The 13,914-nt window shown below is 47.8% G+C and overlaps 1 protein-coding gene across 2 annotated transcripts in view; it reads left to right on the top strand.

The window, feature by feature from the left end:
- Positions 1-13,481, top strand: part of LOC115203276 (transcription initiation factor TFIID subunit 4) — a 99,966-nt gene extending 86,485 nt beyond the window's left edge. For both annotated transcript variants that reach the window (XM_029767827.1, XM_029767828.1), the window contains one exon: positions 13,146-13,481. In XM_029767827.1, coding sequence (XP_029623687.1) covers positions 13,146-13,316 — 171 coding nt within the window. In that variant the 3' untranslated portion in view covers positions 13,317-13,481. The remainder of the gene's footprint in view (positions 1-13,145) is intronic.
- The last annotated feature ends 433 nt before the right edge of the window (positions 13,482-13,914 follow it).

The following is a 13,914-nucleotide window of genomic DNA, read 5'->3' as shown; positions in this document are numbered from 1 at the left end:
CCCACGGCTGGGCTACACACTATAAACAGAACTGAGGGAGGGAGGGAAGAGAGGAGGAGAGGAGCGTTCCCTGGTTGAAATGCAGCGTGGAGGTGAACATGTGGGAAAGCTTTGTGTTCCTGGCACACTGTCAGTCAGTCGCTACGGTGGTGATGGGAGGGCCTTTTCCTAACTTCACAGAGCAGGGCGGCGGGCCGGGCTCTTTGACTAAGAGGGACTAACACACTAACCCTTTCACCACCGTCTGACCACTGGTCCCCCATTAGATGTTCCCAGTTGCACAGCCAGTCAGCCACGGTCATGACTGTTGTACTGTTAATGTCTGGTTGTCCCTTGTCACATTAACTCCTGGTTTAGCTTGTCAATAAAGAGGTTTCGTTTGTAAGTCTGTTTGTAAGTCAGAGATGACATTTTTTTGCCTTGAGTTTCAGGCTTTATGAACATGTAGAAAGGGATGGTTTAACATGGAAGTTGTAGGTTAATATGTACATACAGCCCACATAGCCACGCTATTTCTTGACCTTACAGATTTTTTCCCAGAATGTGAAACACACACATTAGATGACTTTCCCATGTTGGAGAAACTGTGCAGACTGCTGTGGGTATATGCACTTTTGTCTGTCTGTGTGTGTACGCGTGTGTCTGCAGCCTCCTCTCTTCCCAGCCTCCTGTCTGCAGCCTCCTCTCCTCCCAGCCCCCTGTCTGCAGCCTCCTCTCTTCCCAGCCCCCTGTCTGCAGCCTCCTCTCCTCCCAGCCCCCTGTCTGCAGCCTCCTCTCCTCCCAGCCCCCTGTCTGCAGCCTCCTCTCCTCCCAGCCCCCTGTCTGCAGCCTCCTCTCCTCCCAGCCCCCTGTCTGCAGCCTCCTCTCCTCCCAGCCCCCTGTCTGCAGCCTCCTCTCCTCCCAGCCCCCTGTCTGCAGCCTCCTCTCCTCCCAGCCCCCTGTCTGCAGCCTTCTCTCTTCCCAGCCCCCTGTCTGCAGCCTCCTCTCCTCCCAGCCCGCTGTCTGCAGCCTCCTCTCCTCCCAGCCCCCTGTCTGCAGCCACCTCTCCTCCTAGCCCCCTGCCTGCAGCCTCCTCCCAGCCCTCTGTCTGCAGCCTCCTCTCTTCCCAGCCCCCTGTCTGCAGCCTCCTCTCCTCCCAGCCCCCTGTCTGCAGACTCCTCTCCTCCCAGCCCGCTGTCTGCAGCCTTTTCTCTTCCCAAGCCCCCTGTCTGCAGCCTCCTCTCCTCCCAGCCCGCTGCATGCAGCCTTCTCTCCTCCCAGCCCCCTGTCTGCAGCCTCCTCTCCTCCCAGCCCCCTGTCTGCAGCCTCCTCTCCTCCCAGCCCCCTGTCTGCAGCCTCCTCTCCTCCCAGCCCCCTGTCTGCAGCCTCCTCTCCTCCCAGCCCCCTGTCTGCAGCCTCCTCTCCTCCCAGCCCCCTGTCTGCAGCCTCCTCTCTTCCCACCCCCTGTCTGCAGCCTCCTCTCCTCCCAGCCCCCTGTCTGCAGCCTCCTCTCCTCCCAGCCCCTGTCTGCAGCCTCCTCTCCTCCCAGCCCCTGTCTGCAGCCTTCTCTCCTCCCAGCCCCCTGTCTGCAGCCTCCTCTCCTCCCAGCCCCTGTCTGCAGCCTTCTCTCCTCCCAGCCCCCTGTCTGCAGCCTCCTCTCCTCCCAGCCCACTGTCTGCAGCCTCCTCTCCTCCCAGCCCCCTGTCTGCACCCTTCTCTCTTCCCAGCCCGCTGTCTGCAGCCTCCTCTCCTCCCAGCCCGCTGTCTGCAGCCTCCTCTCCTCCCAGCCCCCTGTCTGCAGCCTCCTCTCCTCCCAGCCCCTGTCTGCAGCCTTCTCTCTTCCCAGCCCCCTGTCTGCAGCCTCCTCTCCTCCCAGCCCCTGTCTGCAGCCTCCTCTCCTCCCAGCCCCCTGTCTGCAGCCTCCTCTCCTCCCAGCCCCTGTCTGCAGCCTCCTCTCCTCCCAGCCCCCTGTCTGCAGCCTCCTCTCCTCCCAGCCCCCTGTCTGCAGCCTCCTCTCCTCCCAGCCCCCTGTCTGCAGCCTTCTCCCCTCCCAGCCCGCTGTCTGCAGCCTCCTCTCCTCCCAGCCCCTGTCTGCAGCCTCCTCTCCTCCCAGCCCCCTGTCTGCAGCCTCCTCTCCTCCCAGCCCGCTGTCTGCAGCCTCCTCTCCTCCCAGCCCCCTGTCTGCACCCTTCTCTCTTCCCAGCCCCCTGTCTGCACCCTTCTCTCCTCCCAGCCCCCTGTCTGCAGCCTCCTCTCCTCTCTACAGAGTGCTGATCCAGCAGTATTGGCTCTGCTGGGCCAACCAACCCAACCCTCTCTGTGCTGTGTAGAGCTGTGTGTATGCCAGGAAAAGTGGACCATTAACCCTCAGCCCTAAGGTGTGACCTGAGCCAAATCCAATATTGGCTCCAGCATCAAGGCCCGGTGCCACTCAAGTTCAAAGCTGCTGATCAGCAGAAAGACCCTAAACAATAAAGGACCAAATGCTAATTCCTAAGACACCTAGGAGCTTCAACACCACCAGACAATTAGCCAGGAGAGGAGAGGAGAGGAGAGGAGAGAGAGGAGAGAGAGGAGAGAGAGGAGAGAGAGGAGAGAGAGGAGAGAGAGGAGAGAGAGGAGAGAGAGAGAGAACATACATTATTAATCAAAAGTAAATTTAGTAAAGTGGGGACTAATCGTGGCTCTCTCTGCACCCAAGGTTGAACAGTAGATTAGGGAAGATAGAAAATATTGAAGGTAGACTGACCTGAGCTCAGTATTTCCTTACTGTGGAAGAAAGAAATCCTCCCTTTATGGTATAGATACTATCCTATGGTAATGAGTGAATAACACAGCAGTGTATGGAAGACAAATATCTAAATGATGGTAAGCATCCTCTTGCTGTCTTCCTGATCAGTTTGTGTGCTGAAATAGGTAGGCGCCATAATGATACTGATTGTACACTATGCACATCATGTGAGTTGTATTGTACATGCACATCCACGCTCCCTGGTCTCTCGCAGCCAGGGTGAACTGCAGTGTGTCTATCCCATTGGCACACTGTCATGTAAGAGTGTGGAGGTGAGGAGGTAAGGGCTGTAGCCAGTGTTAGGGGACTGGGGCCCTTCTCTAAGGTATCCAGTCTCTATAGTCACCTCTCCTCTCAGCCCCCTGTCCTCTCCTCAGGTTCTCCACAGCTCTGTTTGTCTGTGTATCTCAGGGCGCCAAACAACTGAAACGTCTGAAAGGATGTATCGAGGTATCCCTGTGTGTGTTGCAGGATGGATATGTCATGTGACATAATGCCTCGCAGCACCCATCACAGATAAAATGACAGATGCTGCTTTTTGCCTCGTGGATCTTTCTCAGCAGCAAAGACGATTTTGCAAAGACGAACTCTCTCTGTCTCTCTCTCCGTCTCTTTCTCTCTATCTCTCTCTCCATGGTGACCTTACAAAGCGTGCCATTCTGCCGTTCATTTAATGTCAGACACCATTACTATATAATTGCTGTTGACGGGAAAAGCGTGGTGTTTTGACTTCTCGCCTCTCCTTATATCTGACACTCAGCCATCTGCTTTGTTTTGTGTTTGTGAGTATATTTTCCTATTTCCCCCCTTAACATGAGTCAACATGCATTTGAAAGAGGGATTGGTCTCCATAGATACAGACAACAACAGACCGTGTGTTTGGGTTGCTGGCAGGTTGCAGAGGCTTATTAAGATGAGGGGAGGGGAGGAGGAAGAGAAGAGGCTGCCTGCGACGCTGCTGCGTTAGCTAAGTGAAATCAGCTTGGCTCGCTGGCAGCAGGCTGACCTTTCTCCCTGTATTTGGATCACTTACCCAGGCTGAGGCTCGCCATGAACCGGGTCCCCACAGGAGCTGAGTGAGGCATTCTGGGAGCTCCAGACCATGAGGCCAAGGGGCTAGTAGTGATGTCCAGGGCTACTGCCCATCCCCACCTCCCTCCTCACCCCTCCATGCCAGCGGCCACCCGCCCCGTCTGTCCAGGTGGATGGATGGCTTTGATTGGTGGAGTGTGTTGCTGTGTCGCAGGGCGGTGGGGTGAGTGGCAGTAATTGGCATGGCAGCGGGCAGGCCCATCTTTCACGTGTGGTCAGTCGTGATTGGCCTGATGAGCCAGGCAGGGTGAGGGTAGGGGCGCTCCTTCCCAGTGAGGACCCTGGGGGCGAAGGAGACAGACGGAGGCCTGTCCCGTGTGCACCTCCACCCCGACTGGCCCTCCCGACTTGTCAACATCACTGACAGGAACAGATGTGTGGAGGGAGACATGGGAGGGACAAATGGAACTCTATTCCCTATATAGAGCACTACTTTTTTCCAGAGCTCTATGAGTACTATAGTGCACTGTATAGGGAATAACTTTTGACCAGAGCGCTATGAGTACAATCAAATCAAATTGTATTAGTCACGTGCCGAATTCAACAGAATTCAACCTTACAGTGAAATGCTTACTTACGAGCCCCTAACCAACAATGCAGTTAAAAAAATATGGATACGAATAAGAAATTAAAGTAACAAGTAATTAAAGAGCAGCAGTAAAATAACAATAGCGAGACTATACACAGGGGGGTACTGGTACAGAGTCAGTGTGTGGGGGCACCGGTTAGTTGAGGTAATATGTACATGTAGGTAGAGTTATTAAAGTGACTATGCATAGATGATAACAACAGAGAGTAGCAGCGGCATAAAAGGGGGTGGGGGGGCAATGCAAATAGTCTGGGTAGCCATTTGATTAGATGTTCAGGAGTCTTATGGCTTGGGGGTAGAAGCTGTTTATAAGCCTCTTGGACCTAGACTTGCCGCTCCGGTACTGCTTGCAGTGCGGTAGCAGAGAGAACAGTCTATGACTAGGGTAGCTGGAGTCTTTGACAATTTTTTGGGCCTTCCTCTGACACCACCTGGTATAGAGGTCCTGGATGGCAGGAAGCTTGGCCCCAGTGATGTACTGTGCCGTTCACACTACCCTCTGTAGTGCCTTGCGGTCGGAGGCCGAGCAGTTGCCATACCAGGCAGTGATGCAAGCAGTCAGGATTCTCTCGATAGTGCAGCAGTAGAACTTTTTCAGGATCTGAGGACCCATGCCAAATCTTTTTAGTCTCCTGAGGGGGAATAGGTTTTGTCGTGCCCTCTTCACAACTCTCCTGGTGTGCTTGGACCATGTTAGTTTGTTGGTGATGTGGACACCAAGGAACTTGAAGCTCTCAACCTGCTCCACTGCAGCCCCATTGATGAGAATGGGGGTATGCTCGGTCCTATTTTTCCTGTAGTCCACAATCATCTCCTTTGTCTTGATCACGTTAAGGGAGAGGTTGTTGTCCTGGCACCACACGGCCAGGTCTCTGACCTCCTCCCTATAGGCTGTCTCGTCGTTGTTGGTGATCAGGCCTACCACTGTTGTGTCATCGCCAAACTTAATGATGGTGTTGGAGTCGTGCCTGACCGTGCAGTCATGAGTGAACAGGGAGTACAGGAGGGGACTGAGCACGCACCCCTGAGGGGCCCCTGTGTTGAGGATCAGCGTGGCAGATGTGTTGTTACCTACCCTTACCACCTGGGGGCGGCTCGTCAGGAAGACCAGGATCCAGTTGCAGAGGGAGGTGTTTAGTCCCAGGGTCCTTAGCTTATTGAAGAGCTTCGAGGGCACTATGGTGTTGGAACGCTGAGCTGTAGTCAATGAATAACATTCTCATATAGGTGTTCCTTTTGTCCAGGTGGGAAAGGGCAGTGTGGAATGCAATAGAGATTGCATCATCTGTGGATTTGTTGGGGCGGAATGCAAATTGGGGTGGGTCTAGGGTTTCTGGAATAATGGTGTTGATGTGAACCATGACCAGCCTTTCAAAGCACTTCATGGCTACAGACGTGAGTGTTACGGGTTGGAAGTCATTTAGGCAGGTTACCTTAGTGTTCTTGGGCACAGGCACTATGGTGGTCTGCTTAAAATATGTTGGTTTTACAGACTCGGACAGGGAGAGGTTGAAAATGTCAGTGAAGACACCGGACAGTTTGTCAGCGCATGCTCGCAGTACACCTCCTTGTAATCCGTCTGGCCCTGCAGCCTTGTGAATGTTGACCTGTTTAAAGGTCTTACTCACGTCGGCTGCGGAGAGTGTGATCACACAGTCTTCCGGAACAGCTGGTGCTCTCATGCATGTTTCAGTGTTATTTGCCTCGTAGCAAGCATAGAAGTAGTTTAGCTCGTCTGGTAGGCTCATGTCACTGGGCAGCTCTCGTCTGTGCTTCCCTTTGCAGTCTGTAATGGTTTGCAAGCCCTGCCACATCCGACGAGCATCAGAGCCGGTGTAGTACGATTCGATCTTAGTCCTGTATTGATGCTTTGCCTGTTTGTAGGTTCGTCGGAGGGCATAGCGAGATTTCTTATAAGCTTCCGGGTTAGTGTCTGCTCCTTGAAAGCTTCAGCTCTAGCCTTTAGGTCAGTGCGGATGTTGCCTGTAATCCATGGCTTCTGGTTGGGGTATGTACGTACGGTCACTGTGGGGACGATGTCATCGATGCACGTATTGATGAAGCCATTGACTGATGTGGTGTACTCCTTAATGCCATCGGAGGAATCCCGGAACATATTCCAGTCTATACTAGCAAAACAGTACTGTAATTTAGCATCTGCATCATTTGACCACTTTTTATTGATCAAGTCACTGGTGCTTCCTGCTTTAATTTTTGCTTGTAAGCAGGAATCAGGAGGATAGAATTATGGTCAGATTTGCCAAATGGAGGGCGAGGGAGAGCTTTGTATGCGTCTCTGTGTGTGGAGTAAAGGTGGTCCAGAGTTTTTTTCCCTCTGGTTGCACATTTAACATGCTGATAGAAATTTGGTAAAACGGATTTAAGTTTCCATACATTAAAGTCCCCGGCTACTAGGATCGCTGCCTCTGGGTGAGCGTTTTCTTGTTTGCTTATGACGGAATACAGCTGCTTCAATGCTGTCTTAGTGCCAGCCTCAGTCTGTGGTGGTATGTAAACAGGTACGAAAAATACAGATGAAAACTCTCTAGGTAGATAGTGTGGTTTACAGCTTATCATGAGATACTCTACCTCAGGCGAGCAATAGCTCGAGACTTCCTTAGATATCATGCACCAGCTGTTATTTACAAGAATACGTAGTCCGCCGCCCCTTGTCTTACCAGACGCCTCTGTTTTATCCTGCCGGTACAGTTTATAACCAGCCAGCTGTATGTTGATAGTGTCGTCGTTCAGCCACGACTCCGTGAAGCATAAGATATTACAGTTTTGAATGTCCCGTTGGTAGTTTAATCTTCCGCGTAGGTCATTCATTTTATTCTCCAGATTGCACGTTTGCTAGCAGAATGGAAGGAATTGGGGGTTTATTCGATCACCTACGAATTCTTAGAAGGCAGCCCGCCCTCTGGCCTCTTTTTCTCCGCCTCCTCTTCACGCAAATTACGGGTATCTGGACCTGTTCCCGAGAAAGCAGTCTATCATTCGCGTTGGGCTTGTTAAACGAAAAAAAGGATTCTGCCAGTCCGTGGTGAGTAATCGCTGTCCTGATGTCCAGAAGATATTTTCGGTCATAAGAGATGGTAGCAGCAACATTATGTACATAATAAGTAAAAAAAATAAGTTACATACAATGCAAACAAACAAACAAAAAACTAAATAGGTTGGGGACACGTAAAACGTCAGCCCTCTTCTCCGGCGTCATTTTATACTATAGTGCACTCTATAGGGAATAACTTTTGACCAGAGCCCTATGAGTACTATATTGCACTCTATAGGGAATAACTTTGGACCAGAGCACTATGAGTACTGTAGTGCACTCTATAGGGAATACGTTTTGACCAGAGCACTATAGTGCACTCTATAAGGAATAATTTTTGACCAGACCCCTATGAGCACTATAGTGCACTCTATAGGGAATAACTTTTGACCAGAGCACTATGAGTACTATAGTGCACTCTATAGGGAATAACTTTTGACCAGAGCCCTATGAGCACTATAGTGCACTCTATAGGGAATAACTTTTGACCAGAGTACTATAGTGCACTCTATAGGGAATAACTTTTGACCAGAGTACTATAGTGCACTCTACAGGGAATAACTTTTGACCAGAGCACTGTGAGTACTATAGGGAATAACTTTTGAAAAGAGTACTGTAGTGCACTCTATAGGGAATAACTTTTGACCAGAGCACTATGAGTACTATAGTGCACTCTATAGGGAATATCTTTTGACCAGAGACCTATGAGTACTATAGTGCACTCTATAGGGAATAACTTTTGACCAGAGCACTATGAGTACTATAGTGCACTCTATAGGGAATAACTTTTGACCAAAGACCTATGAGTACTATAGTGCACTCTATAGGGAATAACTTTTGACCAGAGACCTATGAGTACTATAGTGCACTCTATAGGGAATAACTTTTGACCAGAGTACTATAGTGCACTGTATAGGGAATAACTTTTGACCAGAGCACTATGAGTACTATAGTGCACTCTATAGGGAATAACTGTTGACCAGAGTACTGTAGTGCACTCTATAGGGAATAACTTTTGACCAGAGCCCTATGAGCACTATAGTGCACTCTATAGGGAATAACTTTTGACCAGAGTACTATAGTGCACTCTATAGGGAATAACTTTTGACCAGAGCACTATGAGTACTATAGTGCACTCTATAGGGAATAACCTTTGACCAGAGTACTGTAGTGCACTCTATAGGAATTAACTTTTGACCAGAGCACTATAGTGCACTCTATAGGGAATAACTTTTGACCAGAGCACTATAGTGCACTCTACAGGGAATAACTTTTGACCAGAGCACTATGAGTACTATAGGGAATAACTTTTGACCAGAGTACTGTAGTGCACTCTATAGGGAATAACTTTTGACCAGAGCACTATAGTGCACTCTATAGGGAATAACTTTTGACCAGAGTACTGTAGTGCACTCTATAGGGAATAACTTTTGACCAGAGCTCTATGAGTACTATAGTGCACTCTATAGGGAATAACTTTTGACCAGAGACCTATGAGTACTATAGTGCACTCTATAGGGAATAACTTTTGACCAGAGACCTATGAGTACTATAGTGCACTCTATAGGGAATAACTTTTGACCAGAGTACTATAGTGCACTGTATAGGGAATAACTTTTGACCAGAGCACTATGAGTACTATAGTGCACTCTATAGGGAATAACTGTTGACCAGAGTACTGTAGTGCACTCTATAGGGAATAACTTTTGACCAGAGCCCTATGAGCACTATAGTGCACTCTATAGGGAATAACTTTTGACCAGAGTACTATAGTGCACTCTATAGGGAATAACTTTTGACCAGAGCTCTATGTGTCCTATAGTGCACTCTATAGGGAATAACTTTTGACCAGAGTACTGTAGTGCACTCTATAGGGAATAACTTTTGATCAGAGCTCTATGAGTACTATAGTGCACTCTATAGGGAATAACTTTTGACCAGAGCCCTATGAGTACTATAGTGCACTCTATAGGGAATAACTTTTGACCAGAGCACTATAGTGCACTCTATAAGGAATAACTTTTGACCAGAGCCCTATGAGCACTAAAGTGCACTCTATAGGGAATAACTTTTGACCAGAGCCCTATGAGCACTATAGTGCACTCTATAGGGAATAACTTTTGACCAGAGCACTATGAGTACTATAGTGCACTCTATAGGGAATAACTTTTGACCAGAGCACTATAGTGCACTCTACAGGGAATAACTTTTGACCAGAGCACTATAAGTACTATAGGGAATAACTTTTGACCAGAGCACTATAGTGCACTCTATAGGGAATAACTTTTGACCATAGCTCTATGAGTATTATAGTGCACAAGTCTCTGCTAGGTAAAGCCCCGCCTTATCTTAACTCACTGGTCACCAAAGCAGCACCCACTTGTAGCACGCGCTCCAGCAGGTATATCTCGCTGGTCACCCCCAAAGCCAATTCCTCCTTTGGTCGTCTTTCCTTCCAGTTCTCTGCTGCCAATGACTGGAACGAACTGCAAAAATCTCTGAAGCTGGAGACTCATATCTCCCTCACTAGCTTTAAGCACCAGCTGTCAGAGCAGCTCACAGATCACTGCACCTGTACATAGATGGGCTGTTTACAGATGGGCTATCTACCTACCTCATCCCCATACTGTATTTATTTATTTATCTTGCTCCTTTGCACCCCAGTATCTCTACTTGCACATTCATCTTCTGCACATCTACCATTCCAGTGTTTAATTGCTATATCGTAATTACTTCGCCACCATGGCCTATTTATTGCCTTAACTCCCTTATCTTACCTCATTTGCACTCACTGTATATTGACATTTACATTTTAGTCATTTAGCAGATGCTCTTATCCAGAGCGACTTACAGTAGTGAATTCATACATTTCATTACATGCATATTATTATTATTATAATTTTTTTTTGTACTGACCCCCCGTGGGAATCGAACCCACAACCCTGGCGTTGCACACACCATGCTGGCGTTGCAAACACCATGCTCTACCAACTGAGCCACAGGGAAGACTATATAGACTTTTTGTTTTCTTTTGTTCTACTGTATTATTGACTGTATGTTTTTGTTTATTCCATGTGTAACTCTGTGTTGTTGTATGTGTCGAATTGCTATGCTTTATCTTGGCCAGGTCGCAGTTGCAAATGAGAACTTGTTCTCAACTAGCCTACCTGGTTAAATAAAGGTGGAATAAAATTAATAAATAAAATATAGGGAATAACTTTTTACCAGAGACCTATGTGTACTATAGTGCACTCTATAGGGAATAACTGTTGACCAGAGCTCTATGAGTACTATAGTGCACTCTATAGGGAATAACTGTTGACCAGAGCTCTATGAGTACTATAGTGCACTCTATAGGGAATAACTTTTGACCAGAGCTCTATGTGTACTATAGTGCACTCTATAGGGAATAACTTTTGACCAGAGCTCTATGAGTACTATAGTGCACTCTATAGGGAATAACTGTTAACCAGAGCTCTATGAGTACTATAGTGCACTCTATAGGGAATAACTTTTGACCAAAGCTCTATGAGTACTATAGTGCACTCTATAGGGAATAACTTTTGACCAGAGCTCTATGAGTACTATAGTGCACTCTATAGGGAATAGCTTTTGACCAGAGCCCAATGTGTACTATAGTGCACTCTATAGGGAATAACTTTTGACCAGAGCTCTATGTGTACTATAGTGCACTCTATAGGGAGGTTCTATTTGGGACGCAACCTAGAGACTACGGAGAGGCTGTGGCCACCCTTACTCTCCAGGGGTTTGCAGGGTATTTGAAGCTAGATACTGTCATGTATACAAAGTCTATAGGGTGAGTTTGTACAACTGCACTGTAGTCTTGGGTCCTGTAAATCCATACCTTTCATATGCTTGCAATTAGGCTCTGTCTATACAACTGTATGTTTATAGAGCACTGCAATCAATGTAATTGTGGGAGGGTGTTATGGGGAGTTCCTAACGGAAATGACTGAGTGGGCATTTTGGTGGATTTGCCACCTGATGTTTTTCATTTGGAAACGTAAACGGTTGTCTGTGATTTATATCAGGGTTCTGTATACACTCATTCTATATTTTAATATAATTCTTTGCATAGAATTGAACAAACAAGGAGTTCCTTTTCAGAATGGAAAAGTCAGCTCAAAATGTATCATTTCCAGGGCGATATAAAGAGCTATGAAGACAGTTAAATATGAACGATGTCTTCTCCCTCAGTCTGAGTACATCAAGATTGTTTTCATGATCTTCACATCCTGCTAGTTTAAGTGCAATGTAATGCTATACATTATTTCTTTGTTTACTAGAATGCACGTAAAGTTCTGGACTTTATTAATGAACCAGTGTTGATCTCGTTCTCTTACTCTACGAGAGGGTTTTACTTTGTTAAAACTGAAGTAAGGGCTTGTAAGTAAGCATTTCACTGTAAGATCTACACATGTTCTATTCGGTGCATGTGACAAATCAAATTTGATTTGATTTGAATTAAGTGTATGTGCCTAATTGCTGAGAGAGGCTAGCCTATATGCAGCACTCAAATATTTCCTGTCTAACAAGGATGTGTTCATTTTTAGACATGGGAAACAGTCAAGGTATATCTTCAACAGCTTGGGTGACTTAGACACAGAGCAGTGAAGGCGTTCACAGTATTGAAAGCCTTGTCATGATTGGATGATATTAATGTTAGAGATATGTTGTCCCTTACTTACTTTACCTTCCCCTCTCTCTGTCTCTTCTCTCTGTCTCTCCTCTCTGTCTCTTCTCTCTGTCTCTTCTCTCTGTCTCTTCTCTCTGTCTCTCCTCTCTGTCTCTTCTCCCTGTCTCTTCTCTCTGTCTCTTCTCTCTGTCTCTTCTCTCTGTCTCTTCTCCCTGTCTCTTCTCCCTGTCTCTTCTCTCTGTCTCTTCTCCCTGTCTCTTCTCCCTGTCTCTTCTCCCTGTCTCTTCTCTCTGTCTCTTCTCTCTGTCTCTTCTCCCTGTCTCTTCTCCCTGTCTCTTCTCTCTGTCTCTTCTCTCTGTCTCTTCTCTCTGTCTCTTCTCTCTGTCTCTTCTCTCTGTCTCTTCTCCCTGTCTCTTCTCTCTGTCTCTTCTCTCTGTCTCTTCTCTCTGTCTCTTCTCTCTGTCTCTTCTCCCTGTCTCTTCTCCCCGTCTCTTCTCCCTGTCTCTTCGCTCTGTCTCTTCTCTCTGTCTCTTCTCTCTGTCTCTTCTCCCCGTCTCTTCTCCCCGTCTCTTCGCTCTGTCTCTTCTCTCTGTCTCTTCTCTCTGTCTCTTCTCTCTGTCTCTTCTCTCTGTCTCTTCTCCCTGTCTCTTCTCCCTGTCTCTTCTCCCTGTCTCTTCTCCCCGTCTCTTCTCCCCGTCTCTTCTCTGTCTCTTCTCTCTGTCTCTTCTCTCCGTCTCTTCTCCCTGTCTCTTCTCTCTGTCTCTTCTCTCTGTCTCTTCTCCCTGTCTCTTCTCTCTGTCTGTTTGAGTGCCAACAGAAACATTTTTTACTTTAATTGGTTATTTAATTCTTACCAGCCACCTACAGCCGCTAGCCTTGGAGCAGACCCTCTGCTCCTCTCCTCTCTCTGTCCTCAGGTGTACATGATGTTGAGATTGATCTGTTGTCCCAGGACTCACCCCCTGTCCTCTCTCTCTCTCCCCAGGTATCAGGCAGCTCAGTGGGGTCGCCGGGCGCCTCCTCCTCCCCCTCCACGTCGTCACAGCGGCAACGTCAACGCATCACCCGCGTCAACCTCAGGGACTTCATCTTCTACATGGAGCAGGAGAGAGAGACAGCCCACTCACTTCTGCTCTACCGGGCTCTGCTCAAATAGCACCCTCTCCCTCCCAGCACCCTCCTCTCTCTCCCTTACCATCTCCTTCTACTCCTGCAACGTGCCTTCAATCGGGTCAGATGTTTCAGCTCAGTGTCTGTGTTGTGATGTTGATATTAACTTAGCTTTTGATATAAAGGCGAGAGAAAATACTCACTAAAATGTATTGTATGTGTCTTTATCTGTTTTAGCTTAATGATAAATACACTGAGTACCAAACATTAAGAACATCTTCCTAATATTGCCCTTTTGCCTTTTGCCCCCAGAACAACTCAGTTTGTCGGGGTATTGACTCTACAAGGTGTCGAAGGTGTTCCACAGGGATGCTGGCCCATGTTGACTCCAATGCTTCCCACAGTTGTCAAGTTGGCTGGATGTCCTTTTAGTGGTGGACCATTGTTGATACACACGGGAAACTGTTGAGTGTGAAAAACCCAGCAGCGTTGCAGTTCTTGACACAAACCGGTGCGCCTGGCACCTACTACCATACCTTGTTCAAAGGCACTTAAATATTTTGTTTTGACCATTCACACTCTGAATGGCACACATACACAATCCATGTCTCAAAAATCCTTCTTTAACCTGTCTCCTCCCCTTC

This window comes from Salmo trutta, chromosome 12 (genome assembly GCF_901001165.1).
Source record: "Salmo trutta chromosome 12, fSalTru1.1, whole genome shotgun sequence".
NCBI classification, from domain to species: domain Eukaryota; kingdom Metazoa; phylum Chordata; class Actinopteri; order Salmoniformes; family Salmonidae; genus Salmo; species Salmo trutta.
Note: the sequence above shows the minus strand (reverse complement) of the source record. Positions and strands in the feature narration are given on the sequence as shown.